General features: G+C 48.1%; 1 protein-coding gene and 1 non-coding gene across 2 annotated transcripts; one reads left to right on the top strand and one right to left on the bottom strand.

Moving 5' to 3' along the window:
- Positions 1 to 18: 18 nt before the first annotated feature.
- Positions 19 to 209, top strand: LOC119622244 (U2 spliceosomal RNA). The gene has a single exon (XR_005238910.1). It is a non-coding gene; the product is annotated as a U2 spliceosomal RNA (small nuclear RNA).
- A 7,807-nt stretch (positions 210 to 8,016) lies between these two features.
- KRT35 (keratin 35) lies at positions 8,017 to 12,597 on the bottom strand. Its single transcript, XM_073005584.1, has 7 exons — positions 12,073 to 12,597; positions 11,159 to 11,241; positions 10,807 to 10,963; positions 10,049 to 10,210; positions 9,633 to 9,758; positions 8,912 to 9,132; positions 8,017 to 8,594 (listed from the first exon to the last, which is right to left on the bottom strand). The coding sequence occupies exons 1-7, from the start codon at positions 12,541 to 12,543 to the stop codon at positions 8,447 to 8,449; spliced, it is 1,368 nt and encodes a 455-aa protein (XP_072861685.1). The 5' UTR covers positions 12,544 to 12,597; the 3' UTR covers positions 8,017 to 8,446.
- Between the last annotated feature and the right edge of the window lie 4,961 nt (positions 12,598 to 17,558).

Genomic DNA, 17,558 nt, shown 5'->3' with positions numbered 1-17,558 from the left:
ACTCAAGACACAGGCAGCATCACTTCTCGGCCTTTTGGCTAAGATCAAGTGTGGTATCTGTTCTTATCATTTTAATACCTGATACGTCCTCTATCCGAGGACAGCATATTAAATGGATTTTTGGAGCAAGGAGATGGATTAGGAGCTTGCGCTGTTCACTCTACACATTGACCTGGTATTGCAGTACCTCCAGGAATGCTGCACCCCTTCAAAAGGAAAAAAAAAATCCAAACAAAAGCCTAAGAATCAGGTACATCTTTCCAGTTAGACCCTTCCTCTTGGAAAAGTCCATGTCATGAACATCTCCAGGTGGCAGCTGCTCTATCTTGACCCCCTCTGGACCATCCACTCAATTATCACTGCACCTTATACACAGTTGTCAAGTGCTCAATAATTGTTTGTTGAACAAACCGAGATAGAATAGTTACAACAGGTTCTACTTTTACTTTCTGTTGTGGCGGATGGGGAAGGCTCACTTCAGGATCTCAGACCATGGAAGCAGTATGAATCTGCTCCCTTGGGAAAGGACGTTCTGTAGCCCTGGAATGAGCTAAGCCAGGAGACAGGGAGCAGATGTGCCCAACTATAGAAGCCTTGGGCATTCACTTAAGAAGGCAACATGCTACAGCAGTAGTTTTTCAGTCCTGACTGCAAAAGCTGTGAGCTTCACATTTAGCATGTGTGTGCTATATAGCCACTTTTTCATTCAGTAATCTTCCTGATATAATTTCGGGGTATAAGTACTTGCCTTATGTTTCACATATTCCCAGAAATGTCAGTACAAGAACGGGAAAGGGAAAATGCCACCCAGCCCATTCATTGCATAAGAAAAGGAGAGCATAGAGATGCTGCCTCTGACTTGCCATGTGGCCTTGGGAAAGTCATTTTGTCTCCCCAGACCTCAGTTTCCTCATGCCAATTGAAAGGTCAGATTGAATACTCTCACAATTGGACTCTCTGTGACAACTATAAATTCCAGTACCTTGTCTGGATTACCTGTTTAGATAAGATTATAACATGAGATGGAAGGAAGTGTGATTGCAATACCAACTACAAGGGATGAGACTCATCAGGCCACCCTTCAGAATCGTAGCCAGCACTTGTGGAATGTATACGAATACCAGGTATGGTGCTGAGTGCTTGGCATTAATTTGCCCATTTAATCCTCTCACCCAAAAACTGTAATTATTATAATAAGGTGTTATCATTGGTTCTCAAACTGTAGTTCATAGACCAGCAACATCAACCTGACTCAGGAACATGTTAGAAATATGAGTTTTCACCCTAGAAGAAAGCCTAGGCAATACCATTCAGGACATAGGCATGGGCAAAGACTTCACGAATAAAACACCGAAAGCAATTGCAACAAAAACCGAAGTTGGCAAATGGGATCTAATTAAACTAAAGAGCTTCTGCACTACAAAAGAAACTACTATCAGAGTCAGCAGGCAACCTACAGAATTGGAGAAAATTTTTGCAATCTACCCATCTGACAAAGGTCTAATATCCAGAATCTACAAGGAGCTTAAACAAATTTACAAGAAAAGAGCAAACAACCCCATCAAAAAGTGGGCAAAGGATATGAACAGGCACTTCTCAAAAGAAGACATTTATGTTACCAACAAACATATGAAATAAAGCTCATCATAACTGGTCATTAGAGAAATGCGAATCAAAACCACAATGAGATACCATATCATGCCAGTTACAATGGTGATCATTAAGAAGTCTGGTAACAACAGATGCTGGCAAGGCTGTGGAGAAATAGGAAAACTTTTACACTGTTGGTGGGAGTGTAAATTAGTTCAACTACTGTGGAAGACAGCATGGTGATTCCTCAGTAATCTAAAACCAGAAATACCATTTGACCCAGCAATCCAATTACTGAGTATATACCCAAAGGATTATAAATCTTTCTACTATAAAGACACACACATGTTTATTGCAGCACTATTCATAATAGCAAAGACTTGGAACCAACCCAAATGCCCATCAATGATAGACTGGATAAAGAAAATGTGGCACATATACACCATGGAATACTATGCAGCCATGAAAAAGAATGAGTTCATGTCCTTTGCAGGGACATGGATAAAGCTGGAAACCATCATTCTTAGCACACTAACACAGGAACAGAAAACCAAACACCACATGTTCTCATTCATAAGTGGGAGTTGAACAACGAGAACACATGGATACAGGGAGGGGAACATCACACATCAGGGCCTGTCAGGGCATGGGATGCAAGGGGAGGGAAACACTAGGACAAATACCTAATGCATGCGGGGCTTGAAACCTAGATGATGGGTTGATGGGTGCAGGAAACCACCATGGCACATGTATACCTATGCAATAAACCTGCACATTCTGCAAATGTATCCCAGAACTTAAAGTAAAATTAAAAAAAAAAAAGAAAAGAAATGCAGTTTTTCAGGCTTATCCCAGACAGGCTGAATCAGAAACTCTGAGGCTGGGGCTAAGGTGCAGCAATCTGTGTTTAGCATGTCCTCCTGGTGGTTTGGAGACCCACTGAGATAGAGGAAGACACAGGCATACCTCAGAGATAGTGCAGGTTCAGTTCTAGACCACCAGAATAAAGCAAATGTCACCATAAAGTGAGTCACACAAACTTTTTGGTTTTTCTGTGCATATAAATGTTATATTTACACTATACTGTAGTCTATTAAGGGTATAATAGCATTATGTCTAAAAACAACGTATATCACTTAATTTAAAAATACTTTATTGCTAAAAATGCAAATGATCATCTGAGCCTTCAGCAAGTTGTAATCTTTTTGCTGGTGGAAGGTCTTGCCTCAGTGTTGATGGCTAAGGACTGATCAGGGTGGTGATTGCTGGAAGTTAGGATGGCTGTGGCAATTTCTTAAAATGAGATGTCAGTGAAGTTTGCTGCATCAATTGACTCTTACTTTCACAAAAGATTTCCCTGTAGCATGTGATGCTGTTTGATAGCATTTTAACAGTAGAACTTCTTTCAAAACTGGGGTCAGTTCTCTCAAATCCTGCCACTACCTTATTAACTAAATTGATGTAGTATTCCAAATCCTTTATTGCCATTTCAGTGATGTTCACAGCATCTTCACCAGGAGTAGTTTCCATCTCAAGAAACCACTTTCTTTATTCATGAAAAAGAAGCAACTCCTCATCCGTTCATTTTGCCATAACATGGCAGCAATTCAGTCACATCTTCAGGCTCCAATTCTAATTTCAATTCTCTTGCTGTTTCCAACACATCTATAGTTACTTCCTCTGCTGAAGCCCCTCAACATCATCCCTAAGGGTTGGAATCAACTTCTTCCAAACTCCTGTTAATGTCAATATTTTGACCTCCTCCCTTGAATCACAAATATTGACATTTAGAATACTGAATCCTCTTCAGAAGGTTTTCAATTTACTTTGCCCAGATCCATCAGAAGAATCACTCTCTATGGCAACTATAGCCTTATGAAATATATTTCTTAGGTAATAAGACTTGAAAGTCAAAATTACTTTTTGATCCATGGGCTATAGAATGGATGTTGTGTTGGCAAGCACAAAAACATTAATCTCCTTGGACACCTCCATCAGGGCTCTTGGGTCATCAAATGCATTGTCAATGAGCAGTAATATTTTGAAAGAAATCTTTTATTCTAAGCAGTAGGTCTCAACAGTGGGCTTAAAGTATTCAAGAAACCATGTTATAAACAGATGCACTGTCATCCAGGCTTTGTCGTTCCATTTGTAGTGAACAGGCAGAATAGATTTAGCATCATTCTTAAGTGCCCTAGGGTATTCGGAGTGATGAATGAGCATTGACTTCCCACTTGAAGTCATCAACTGCATTAGCTCCTAGCAGAAGAGTCAGCCTATCCTTTGAAGGCAGACTCCTCCTGTCTAGCTATGAAAGCAGCCTCCCCACTAAACTTCATCATTTCTAGCTTTTTATTTAAAAGGAGAGACCTGCACCTTTTCCTTCCACTTGAACTCTTAGAAGCCATGGTAGGGTTATCAACTGGCCTGATTTCAATATTGCTGTGTCTCAGAAAATAGGTAGACCCAAAATAGGGAGAGAGATGGGGGAATGGCCAGTTGGTGGAGCCACCGGAACACAGGCAACATCTATCAATTAAGTTCCCCATCTTATCTGGGCATGGTCTGGGGTTTCCCAGAACAATTACAACAGTAACGTCAAAGATTACTCATCACAGATCACCATAACACATATGATAATGGAAAAAGTTTGGCCAGCCACGGAGGCTCACACCTGTATTCCCAGCACTTTGGGAGGCTGAGGCAGGTGGATCACTTGAGGTCAGGAGTTTGAGACCAACCTGGCCAACATGATGAAACCCCATCTCTACTAAAATTACAAAAATTAGCCAGATGTCGTGTGCCTGTAATCCCAGCTACTTGGGAGGTTGAGGCACAAGAATCGCTTGAACCCAGGAGGCAGAGGTTGCAGTGAGCCAAGATCGCGCCATTGCACTCCAGCCTGGGCAGACAGAGCGAGACTGTATCTCAAAAAAAAGAAAAAAAATTTGTATTGTGAGAATTACCAAAATGTGACACAGAGACACATAAGCACATACTGTTGGAAAAATTAGCACCGACAGACTTGCTGGAAGCAGGATTGCCACAAAACTTTAATTTGTTTAAAAAAACACAGTATCTGGGAAGTACAATAAATTGAAACTCAATAAATCGAAGTGTGCCTGCATATATTTTAACAGCTCTCACCAGAATTCATCTTGCAGGAAAAAAATAACTGTCTTTACTTAGAAAACTACATTAAGAAGACCTTGGGTTAAAAGATGGGACCCCAATGCCTTGATTTGGCTGGTAAGACATCACAGGGAGAAAGGAGAGAAGGATTTGAAGTTCACAGGACAATCCTGGAAGGAAGGAATGAGGAGGAGAGAGATAGGAGCCAAGAGCAGGGGCTCCAGAATAATGATGAGAGGTTGTCACTGTGAGGTGAGGTCCCAAATGCCCGCGTGAGCAGAGTTTTCCGTTGTGAAGGAAGGACCAGGTTTCACATAACAGTGGAATGATAAAGGTAGTAGCAGCAGCATCCAAAGTCACAGAAGACCACAGTTCCGGGCAATATGCCAGATCTGGGGTGCGTCGTGCAGATGCAGAAGTAGGGTCTGGGAAAGGTAGCCACAGAGAAAGTGGGGCACTGTCAGTTCTCAGACCCAGGTCTGGCTGATTCGAAGACTTTCCACAGTACCCCAACCTCTCTGGGGCCAGAGCAAACTATCAGGAAAACAGGTTTAGGAAGAGAAGAGAAAGGGATGCAAAGAATCCAGGAGGAAGGGCCTGTTTGAACAAAAACAGATAGGATGCGTGTCACAGCCTGGCCCAGCACCGTCTCCCTCCATTCATTCCCCCGCAGAAAACCAGAGGCTCCTTCTTTGGGGAAAAAAAAAAAAAAAAAACAAACTCCAGAGAAAAGACTTACAGAAACTGAACTGAGGTGGTTGTACCACGCAAAAAGCCAGTTTGCCAACCTGCCCATCCACATAGCACCTTCTATCAGCTTTTTAGTGTCTCGTCATAAAATATAAACAAAAGGATGACCAGATACTTGAAGGAAGTTTCTGATGTTAAAGACAAAGTAAAACAAGCAAACAAACAAAACAGTAAAAAAGGAAATTGAAGAAAACAGAAACAATGCAGAATCCAAAACTATATATATATATTTTTTTTTTAATAACCTCAGAGTGGGAGAGATGTATATACATATAGCAGTTATAGCCTGGAAACAAGAACTAAATGTTATAAAACAGGAACAAACAGAGAAGAAAAAAAATGACTTTTTGGGATAAAAATATAACAAATTTAAAATTTAGTTCAAAAATTTGAAATTGAAAGAGAGATAAATGGCAGAACTGAGAAAGTCAAAAGCATAATAGGGACCAGACCTGGTGGTGCTAGGGTCTATGTCAGAGCTGCCCTGAGCCCCCTGCACTCCCAACTGTGTTGCCAAAAGGTCCTCCACCAGACAAATGACCTCTCAACCCTGGCTGCAGAGAGCTTTCAAAAATCCCAGTACCAAGTCATATCCCAGACCAACCAGAGCAGAATTTCTGGGGCTCAGAGCAGACATCAGTATTTTTTAAAGCCCTCCAGGTCATTCCAATGTACAGGCAAGGTTGAGAACTTGTGGTTGAATGGAAACAGCGTTATAATTAAAAGCACAAGCAAATGAAGTAAATAATAATTAGATGTAGGATTACACATGATTTAGTTGGCTACATCTTGGAGGAAGCTAGGATGGGTTTGGAAAGGATGTGTGCCACAGAGAACGCCATAAAGAACAGCGTGGCTTATACACAGCAGAGTTAACTGGAGCCCATGTGCTCCAGACAGCATCCACGTGCTGCTGGCCGCAAGGCTCCCCGCTGACTTTGCTTAGAGTTGGAATTAGATAATGAAGCATGTAACTGCATATTCACTTTAGCTGGCTTGGTTTACTGGGAAGGACACGTCAGAAATGAAACCCTGGCCAGGGAAATGTGGATGGCCGGCCTCGCAGCGATCCAGCCATCCAGCTGGAAGAGAGAGTCGGTAGTGATGACCCATCTTCAAATGCCCTGCATGTGCTGGGCAAAACATTCTCGGTCTCACTTCACAGCATCAGTGTCATGTTCTCTATTTCACTGAGGCTCAGAAAGGGACAATGACCTGCTAAAACTCCCACATGTAGTTAGTGGTGGGTGGGGATTTGAACCCAGGTTCATCTGAATCCACATTCAGAGCCCACGTTTATTGCACTAACGTCAAGGTCCCCTTCACCCGGTCTCCTGACACCACTGAGATAGAAAAGAAAAAAAGTGGCAAGTGAGCATCCATCCTGTCCCATCTCAAGGCCCCTCCTACACAGACCAGTCCTCCCCTGGTAGCTAACACACCTCCTGGCACAGGGGGATGCTTTGTAAGGGTTTGTTGAATTAAGTGAATGATCCTCAGGTGACCACCCCTTTCAGGTGCCTAAGCCTCACCAAAATTAGCCAAGGAATTCCAAAAAGACCAACGTGGATGTGGTGCCAGATGCCAGGAGCAAGGTGTGGCTGGGAGCAACCAAAGGCCCAGGCCCTCTTTGCAGGGGGCTAGAAAGGAGAGGATTCTGTGTTCAAATCAGAATGAACTATATCAGATGTCCTTAAGGGATGAGGGTCTCCGGCTTGCCTTGGTCAGCATCTTCCAGCCACCTGCTCTCCCCTTGGACACGGCTACAGCTCTCTTAACATCACTGAAGCTCCTTAGCAGGTACTCTCAGCATCTTATGAGGAGCACATGCCAACTGGGAACGCACATCTTCGTTTTTAGTTTAGAAACTTTGGTCTTGGCCCTTCTCCCTTTCCCACTGGGATTAATGGAACTTGCTATTTGCCTTGCCTGTTGGGGGACGACATTCTGGACACAGATGAGAGCCTTTGGGTCAAGCTGCTGGGAGCTCTCACACCCACCTGAGGAGGGCTCGTTGTACACCTCGCCAGATGCCAAGAGCACAGGAGCACACGCATGAGCCTCCTAAGGACAAGAGCCTTAGCATTCAGGATGGAAGCCCTGAAGGCGAGTACACTCTCCATCTCCTGCTTATGACGGGCTGTGGGTTGTTAAGGGGGTTGCTGAACTTGGAGGGCTGCATGAAAGGGCTACAATGGAAGGGGGCTGATGTAAATGCACCCCTAAAAGTACCCTGGGAGGGAGACACCCTGTTGCCGGTCTTACAGGGGCCACAGACAAGAGGCTGATAAAGTGGCCTAAAACCCTCCCCGTTATGCTGATCTCAGTTTCCATCTCAGTTCTGTCCATCCCACTCTGGGATCCCCAGGTGACCACATATACTAAAAGGGATTACAGAGAGGTCTGGAAACACCTGGCACCACACTGGAATTTTGGAGAAAGGTCTTCACTGGGGAGGCCAAGCAAAAGCTCTCACTGTAGGCCTCTACCCACCCCAAACAGGTGCACAGTGACCCTGTCATCCAAAGGGTCATACTTGGTCACACCTCTCCCATGAGTCTGCCCAACAGTCACCCCCTGAACACAGCAGAGACAAAAGCCAACACCACCAGAATGGTGCCAGTTAGGCATCAGGGGCCTGAAAAAATGCACTTTATTGTTCTGCCAACAAAAGCCCTCTACTGCATTTCAGAATCCACTGTAACAGCACCCAGAAGGAAAAGCTGACCCAGGAGGCAGCCTGAGAACAGAGACACCATTGAAATGATGAGGAATTGAGACCTTTGGGATCAGCCAGCCTTTGTGACAGGCTCTGAGAAACTAAGGCACATATTTGCAGTGAGCCTTTTCAGGGCCAGACCCTGGGCCTGGGCTCTGCATGAAGAGAGGGGATTGGGCTACAAGGGTTAAGGTTGGGTAGAGGCCAAGTTCAAGCCCTAGAGACGATGGCTATGCCCTTCTGGGTCACCCACTCTCAGAACCGGCCCCCTGGGCAGGGCACACAAATGGGGCGGGGGCTGCAGGTTAGGCGGGCTGCACTAGGACCGCAGGAGGCCGCAGGAAGACAGGGAAGGCATGACTTGGAGGGTGAGTAGTCAGGTGCACATGGGTTACAGGGGAGCCTAGAAAAAAGAAAACAGTCAGATTACTATGATTTTCCAGTTGCTGTTTGCAGTAACTCAACGTAGATCCTAGACTATGCAAACCGGGAAGCACCTTAAAAATCACCTGATCCTGCCCCCTTGTTTTACCAAAAGGGAAACAGGCCCTGAGAGGAAAGGGGGCTTGCTGGAGTCACGTGATGAGTTTGCAGCAAGACCAGAAGTAAGAGACCAGGACTCCAGACTCCGGATGCCAGGCTCTTTCTAGGCACCACGCTGTCTTCCCAGAACTTGGTAGGTTGCAGTGAGAAGACTAGAGCACATGTAGTGATACTCACTTGCTGTCCTCACTCTCCAGCAGGCCCCGGTATGTGTTGATCTCACACTCTAGCCGGGCACGGACGTCCAGCAGCACCTGGTACTCCTGGTTCTGCCGCTCCAGGTCAGCCCGGATCTCGGTCAGCTGGGTCTCCACGTTGGTGATCATGCACTGCATCTGGGCCAGTTGGGAGCTGTAGCGGGCCTCCGTCTCTGCCAGGGTGGATTCCAAGGCATCTCTCTGTGAGGGCAAGGGTTGTGTAGGGAGGAAAAAGGCTAGAGGTCAGAGAAGGAGCAAGGAGGATTCAACTGGGTCTCAGTGAGGCCTCAGAATCCAAGAACAGAGGCTCGGAGAATCAGGGTTTGAGCTAGGATGAACCACAATCAGACATCTCACTTGAGATGAGCTAATTAGCACCTGTGGCTTCTTTGATCTAGAGAGTATCTCCCTGTTAGTGTCATCTCTGAGTAACTGATAATTACGCAGAAGATGTATCTGCTTACACAAATATGGGACCTACTGCCTGGACATGTCAGTTGCTACAGGTCTCTTGTCTTTTACCACTAGGGGATTCATGATTGGGGCTGGTCCCTCATTCCGTCTTTTCTGCATGGAGAACCCCTGGTGCTCAAGAACATGGACCCCTGGAGCCTGCCTGTGTGGTCAAAGCATGGAAGCTGGGGAGCTTGTGTTCTCCCCGGCTTGGTCCAGAGGCAGCTCCACCCTGCCTTGGGACTCACCATGCTGTGCTGGGCCTGCAGCTCAATCTCTAGGGTGTTGACTGTCCGTCTCAGCTCGATGATCTCTGCCTGGCAGGACTGCACCTGCTCTGAGCTGGAAACCACCTGCTGGTTCAGCTCCTCAGTCTGAAACATACATACACAGGACCTGGTCAGCAACACTGGGGACTTGGCTTCAGAGAGCTACAGAGGCCAGTTAGAATCATGAGCCAAGAAGGACCTTCCCAATCCCCTAGTCCCACTCATTTATTTTATACTGGAGGACATTGTTGCTCAGAGGACAGCAACCTGCACAAGTGGCACAACAAGGTCAAAACAGAGATGAGACTCAAAGTTAGGTTTCTTGATTCAGAGCCCCAGGGTCACCTCCGTGTGAGCCACCATGTACCCCTGTTGCACAGACTGTTTCTACCTACCTGGGTGTCAAACCAGTCTTCGGCATCCTGGCGGTTATTCTCCACGAGGGTTTCGTACTGGCACCTCATCTCATCCAGAACTCGGTTCAGGTCAACAGGGGGGGCAGCGTCCACCTCAACATTGAGCCGGTCACCAAGCTGGCAGCGCAGTGAGTTCACTTCCTATGGCACAGACCAGGGTCAGTACTAATTCCCAGAGGGCTGCCTCCCAAGCTCACCTCCTCCTCATGTTCACCTCCTCCCCATGTTCACCTCTCCCCCATGCTCACCTCCTCCCCTATGTTTACCTCCTCCCCATGCTCTCCTGTTCCCCATGTTCATCTCTCCCCCATGCTCACCTCTCCCCCATGCTCACCTCCTCCCCATGCTCACCTCCTCCCCATGCTCACCTGCTTCCCCATGCTCACCCATTCCCCATTCTCACCTGCTCCCCATGTTCACCTCCTCCCCATGCTCACCTGCTTCCCCATGCTCACCCATTCCCCATTCTCACCTGCTCCCCATGTTCACCTCCTCTCCATGTTCACCTCTCCTCCATGCTTACCTCCTCAACATGCCCACCTGCTCCCCATGCTCACCTCCTCCTCCCCATGCACACCTGCTCTCTCACATTCACCTCCCCCCCATGCTCACCTCCTCCTCCCCATGCACACCTCCTCCCCATGCTCACCTCCTCCCCATGTTCACCTCCTCCCCATGTTCACCTCCTCCCCCAGGCTCACCTACTCCACCATGCTTATCTCCTCCCACAAGCTCACCTCCTCATGGTTCTTTTTCAGGCAGAGCAGCTCCTCCTTCAGGGACTCCACCTGGGCCTCCAGGTCAGACTTGCACAGGGTCAGGTCATCCAGGATCCTGCGCAGGCCGTTGATGTCTGACTCCACCAGCTGCCGCAGGGACACCTCCGTCTCATACCTGCAGGCATAGAACAGGGCACCTGCATCTGCATTTCCTTTTTGCATCTAAATAAGGCCTGCCCTCAGACCGGCCAGGTGCTGTGAGTCTTGCTTTTATGCCTCGGGGACAAAGTACAGCCAAAACCCTGAGCCCAGGCATCACCTGTGTCCAGTTCTAGCGGCCCCCAATCACAGGACAAGCAGGACAACTCACTTGGTCCTGAAGTCATCTGCGGCCAATTTGGCATTGTCAATCTCCACCACCAGCCTGGCATTCTCAGCCTTGCTGCACAGGGTCTGGGGATATAAAGAAGTTATTTCATTGCAAGAAAGGACATTTCATTTGTTGGAGCTCCCTAAGGCTGACAAGGGCTGCCTCTGGAGAGAGGAAGTCACCCATCCTCGACCTCTGCTAGTCCATGGGTATTGGAGGGTTGTGGGCAGCCTCTAGGGATCAACTATGGAAAGTCCAGGGTTTCTTCCAATGCAGTGTGTCTGTGACCTGTGACCCAGGTTAGATAGCTGCATGAAAATGCAACAGGAAAGGCCTGGCATGATGAAACGAAGCTTCTTCCTATCTCCCTGTCTCCCAGGCCTACTCGGGGCCCAGGGAAGTTCATTGCCAACAATGTATTCCAGGATTCTGTGGTCATAAATGGTCCCTCACAGGAGCCAGCTGTAACTTTGGGCCAGGCAAGAAGCAGATATGGGCCCTTGGCAAGAAGGAAACTTCTCTGGCAGGCATTTTCATCCCTGAGTTACTTATGGGAAGCCTGAACTGCACTAAATACATCAAACTCAATCTCCTGACTTTAAATAAAAGAGGAAATGAAGACTCAGAGGGGTGGGCAATAGTACCAAAAGTCACAAAGTTCATTCATAGACCCGATGTTCAAGCTCTGGCTCCAGTAACTGCCATCTGGGTCACTTACCCAGCCTGAACCTCAGTGTTCTCATCTGTATAATGGGCTAATGATACCTCCCTCAAAAGGTTATTGGGAGGAGCAAATGAGGCCACAGAGGTGAACATGCTTGGTGACTTCCAACATGCCCTGTGGGAACAGAACTATCAATGAATACTGGTGACACTAAGTTCCTGGGAATCCAAAGCCACTCTGAACCTCTTACCTTCTTCTGGAGTTCCTCAATGGTCCGGAAGTAGGACTGGTAGTCGGGGCACATGTAGGGGACCTGCTGCTCACACCACTCACGGATGCGGCTCTCCAGGCTGGCATTGTCCTGCTCCAGCTGACGCACCTTCTCCAGGTAGCTGGCCAAGCGGTCGTTCAGGGATTGCATGGTCTCCTTCTCATTGCCAGTGAGGATACCCTCCCCAAACCAGCCCCCACTCACGCTGTAGCTGGTAGTGAAGCCTCCGGCGGGGAGGCAGAGAGTAGGGAGGCAACTGGTAGCCCTGTAGCTGCTTCTGCCCAGACCCGCTGAGCAGGCAGAGAAACTTCTGGCCCCATGGGAGAGACTCGGGAGCTTGCAAGAGCTGCTGGAGTACATTGCAGACACACGAGTGGAGCTCCCACTGGCCCCTCCTGGGCTCTTGAGAGACCCAGAAGAGAAGCCTGCCTTGAGGCATTTGGAAGCCATGGCCCCTGCAACTCAGATGCAATTGATAGGTCTCTGAGACCAGACACCCCAAAGCAGAGAAGCAGCTCCTTACCCCAGATTTATATCTCTGCCCCAGTGGGCGTTGGTTGGCCTTTACAAAGTGTTTTCTCCTCATTAAAGTTAACACTACTTTCTTTTAAAACCCCTCATTAACCTGTTATTTAGTTTCCTGTGAAAATTTACCAGCCTCATAAAATGGGAGCCCCGTTGCTATGTCAAGACTCAACTCCACCACCCCACATCACTGGCAAGACCAAGTCTCCATCAGTTCTTCAAAGGGACCTGTCATCTGAGCCCAGACCTCAGCCTCCGCATTAAGCAGGCATGGGAGTTCAGCCACCGTCTTGACTTTCTCTGGCTTTGACTTCTTTTATGGGCCCGAGGGAGGAGAGGAGGTCTCCGGGGTGCTCCCAGGAGATGGAAGAGTAAACTTGGTTGTTGCAGGAAGGCAGGGGTCTTGCGGCCGGGGAGACACAGAAGGCTCTTGAATTGGCCCAGAAAATATGACTAGGGTGACCAATTTTCTTGGTTTCCTCAGGCATTTTCTGGCTTTAGTTCTGAAAGTTCCATATGCCAGGGAACCCTCAGTCCTGGGCAAAATGGGGTAGGTCGTCACCTTAGATACTGCAGAGCCCTGATGGACACTTCCCTACTCTTTCCCTTGCCAGGAAGTCTGCCCAGGTTATACAGCCTAACTTCCAGCCACAATGCCTAGAGGTCAGTTAATTGGACACCTGCCCATGATGACATCTAGGAGGGCGTGTCTTCCCCAGTCCTGGTTGAGAAATGGAGAAGCCCTTCCTTCTGGCTGCCTGAATTGGAGCTCTTTTCACACAGCCCTATCAATAACCCGGCTGATGGTAGCAACCATCATTCACTGAGCATTTAGTACCCACCAGCCCCCACGCTAATCTGTCTCTATGCATTCTCTTATTCAGTTCTCACACAACCTCATGAGATTGGCATCACCAATAGCCCATTAAACAGAGGAGGCTTGGACTGTTACAGGAGCCTGTCCCAGCTCACAGCTGAACAAGCATCTGTACAACTGTTCAAGGCATGCTATCTTCTTTAAGACCCCACACACACTGTGCAACACAGTCGTGGATAGAAAGGTGCTGACTCCTGCAGAAGGAGCCAATGGTCAAAGTGGAAAATGGCTTAACCAAGGTCCACACAGGCTTTCCAGTGAGGCTAAAGCCCAGGGCTTCCAGCTCCAAACCACAGGCCCACCCCACTGCCTCTAAGGGCCCAGTCCTGGTCAGGCCTTCCCTCTGGAGCCTGGGCCCTGCTCCAGCCCTGCTGTGCCCTCCCAGCTCTGAATGCCCAAGGCCGTGACTGTCAGTGGATTTCCTGGCCTCCAATTAACTGACATCTGATTGTCTTGTATTTCAGCCCTATTTTCCCAGGGAGACTGTAAGCATGGGGGCAAGGATTGACCTTGTACATTTTTTTGAAATCTCTGTAGTGTTAAGCACAGTGCTGGGCTTCTAGATGTCTATGAATGAATTAATGAATTAAGTGATTTTCCCATGGTGAATTGTGTTAAGAAAGGAAAGAAAGAATGGAAGGAAACAAAAGAGAGTAGGGAGTGGGGAAAGGAAAACACAGTCAGTCTTACCATTCCTACTTTTTTTTTTTTTTCTTGAGATGGAGTCTCACTCTGTTGCCCAGGCTGGAGTGCAGTGGCACGATCTCGGCTCACTGCAAGCTCCACCTCCTGGGTTGACGCCATTCTCCTGCCTCAGCCTCCCGAGTAGCTGGGACTATAGGCGCCTGCCACCACGCCCAGATAATTTTTTTTTTTTTTTTTTTTTTTTTGTATTTTTAGTAGAGACGGGGTTTCACCATGTTAGCCAGGGTGGTCTCAGTCTCCTGACCTTGTGAACTGTCTGCCTCAGCCTCCCAAAGTGCTGGGATTACAGGCGTGAGCCACCGCACCCACCCTACTATTCCTACTTTTATAAATGAGGAAACTGAGACTCAGAGATGGAGGGGATCAGGCATCTCTGTGTAGGTGAGCAGCACCTGTCCAGACTAATCAGCCCCTTTGGCCAAGAACAAAGTGTTTTCTGGGCCAAGAGCCATTCCGCCCAAGGGAGACGGATCCCATAAGCCAATTTAGTGCTAAAGGTGTGGCTAAAAAATTCTTGATAAGATTTTTAGATAACTTTATAAAACATATATGTAATATTTTTCAAGCTGTTTTAAGGTATTTTGTAAATTGGTCTGGTCTATTTCTGTTCCTTTTTAGCATTCTTTTCTTAAATGAAATAATTATCTAGAACCCCTTATCAGCAAGAACTAACATTGTTTAGCACATTCCTAGTGACTTTCCTGACAGAATCTTTGCACTCTGCTCAGATGCGGTCCAGGTTGTCCCAGATCATTCCATGGATACACTAAATATAGCCCTAAAATACTTTTTGCCCTCCTTCCTCCTTTTTCTGCCCATCAAATCCAAATCTGCCCTAAAACCTTTCCTGATCATCTCAGCCCTCAATGATTTCTCATCTTCCCCAAAACCTGAAACCCTGCCCACACCTGCTCCTGCTATCCCAGTGCAGTTGCTGGGAATGTGGAGGCGAGGTGTCTCCACAGCTGGGCGTGAGCTCCTTGGGAACTGTGCCTGTTATCCAGTCTTTGTTCCAGCCGCTTCTGCCACCCCTGCTGCTTCCTAGATAGGCTTGAGCCTTAAGATTGGATTGGCTGTGTATGACATGTTCCATTGTTATCTCTTCATTCATTAATTGATGTATATGTGTAAATGAGAAAGACAGATAGCATATCTGGAAAGTACAAAAAAGATCAGAAAAACCAGACCACCTTGAAATAAAACATCATATTCACTCTGGGGAAATTTTATTGAATGTTCTATTATTTCTCTCTCTCTTTTTTTTTTTTTTTTTTTTTTTTTTTGAGACAGAGTCTCGCTCTGTCGCCCAGGCTGGAGTGCAGTGGCGCGATCTTGGCTCACTGTAAGCTCCGCCTCCCGGGTTCACACCATTCTCCTGCCTCAGCCTCCTGAGTAGCTGGGACTATAGGCGCCCGCCACCGCGCCCAGTTTATTTTTTGTATTTTTAGTAGAGACAGGGTTTCACCAGGGTCTCGATCTCCTGACCTTGTGATCCGCCCGCCTCGGCCTCCCAAAGTGCTGGGATTACAGGCGTGAGCCACCGTGCCCGGCCTTATTTCTCTCTTGATATCAATGAAATAGGAGCCCAAAGACCTGAGAAGGCTCCTAAGTCAGCCACATGCTGTGTGACTTTAGACCAGTCGCCATCTACCGCCACAACACTGTTGAATTCTGGTTTGCACATCGGTCAGTGATTTCAATTGCAACTCAGTTAAGGGTGTGTGTGAGGTTGAGATAGGAGGTGTTTTCTAACTGATACAGATGCTCTGGACAATGTAATTAAAAGCCAGGCAAGGATGCATAAATAAAGAGCTCACAGCCACACAGGGCTGATCATGTGCATCAGATGAGGCTATGAGTGTGCCCTGTAAACTGCAGAGTGATCATAAAAAGGGAAAGCACTGTACAAGGCAAGATGCTGATGACGTGATTACTTGTCAGGTCACGCCCTGTGTGGTCCATTCACAGTGACAAGGCAGCTCAGCGGTTTCCCGGAGACTTGGTCCATTCCTGGACTCCTGCCTGTTTCTGCACAGAGGACCCCTGTCTGTTTCCGCACAGACTCCAGCCTCAGGCCAGAGGCAGAGGTGCAGACCTTAGGCCCCAGAGTATGAGTGGAGCAGTGAGGGGCAAGGGGCAGGGCAGATGAGAGAACCATGCTGACTGCCTCCCCTGCCCAAAGCCAGGTGCATCCTCTGAGGCTGAGGCCTTTGGGTTCACCGTCCAACTCCAAGGACACTGCTGGCAGCACAGCCCCCACTGTAGCATCCTGACAGATACAAAGCAAAGAGCTTGGCCCTTGCAGTGGGGGTTCCTGTTTGACACTCTGAGGCGAGGGACTCTGCATTTGTAGTAAGAGCAACACTGACAGCTACCACTTTTTGGAAGCTACACACACACTGTCTCATTGGAGCTTCCCGGCAGCCCCATTTCACAGATGAACCTGCTGAGACCAGATAGGTCTCATGACATAACCGGGCATGTACCACAGAACAGCAGAGTCGGGCTCAGTGCAGGATGCTCTGATGCTACCTGTGCATGTCTTCTCCCAGGGTCTGATATGTGTTTGCTGCACCTCTGGCTTGCTCAGCAAGTGACTGAAGAGTCCCATTTAGCAGCAAATAGCAGATGACATGAGGCACAGTCAGGTCGTGGAGGTCTTGACCATGACCCAGAGGAGAGCCCAGAGGAGAGTGAGTGCAATAGAGGGGGAGGGGGGAAGAGAGAGAGAGAGACAGAGAGAGAGACAGAGAGAGAGGCAGAGAGAGAGAAACTGCTGAGAAGAGCTTCAGAGTCAGGGTCAGAATAGCCGGGTGATAGGCAGGTCTCTGCCACTCACTGCTCTGTGGCCTGGGACAAGTCACTGCCCTCTGTGGGCCTGTTTTCTCAAGTGAAGACTGGAGCAGGGAGCAAAGGAACCAACCGTCAGGCCCTCAGACCTCTCCCAGGCCATGCTTCTCTGATCAGAGGGATGTCCAGGTCTGGCAAAGTCAGGCCCCACCCACAGACCTGCCTGACTCGGGTCTGCCAGTGGAATCCAGGGCTTTGACCTCTGCTCCACAGTGAAGTCTGGCTGTCCTCTCCCCCCACTCCATGTCTGAGCCCCCACCCCCCCCCCCACTATCCCTGACACCCTTCAGTTCAGCCCTGTGTGCCTTGTTGGTACATGGATTCACCTGCCCTCCACCTTCACCTCCCTGCTCTCCCTGACTGCCTGCCCCAGCGTGGCTGGCTCAGGCTGACTGCCTAGAGTTTGGCCCTCTTTGCTTGGTCCTGGGACCTCCTCTCCTGAACCATCCCCAGTATCAGGGAGCAGGATGACAGGAGCTGGATAAGAGAGGGGAAGCTGAAAGTAAAA

This window comes from Chlorocebus sabaeus, chromosome 16, assembly GCF_047675955.1.
Source record: "Chlorocebus sabaeus isolate Y175 chromosome 16, mChlSab1.0.hap1, whole genome shotgun sequence".
Lineage (NCBI taxonomy): Eukaryota > Metazoa > Chordata > Mammalia > Primates > Cercopithecidae > Chlorocebus > Chlorocebus sabaeus.
This window is presented reverse-complemented; position numbering and strand designations above follow the sequence as displayed.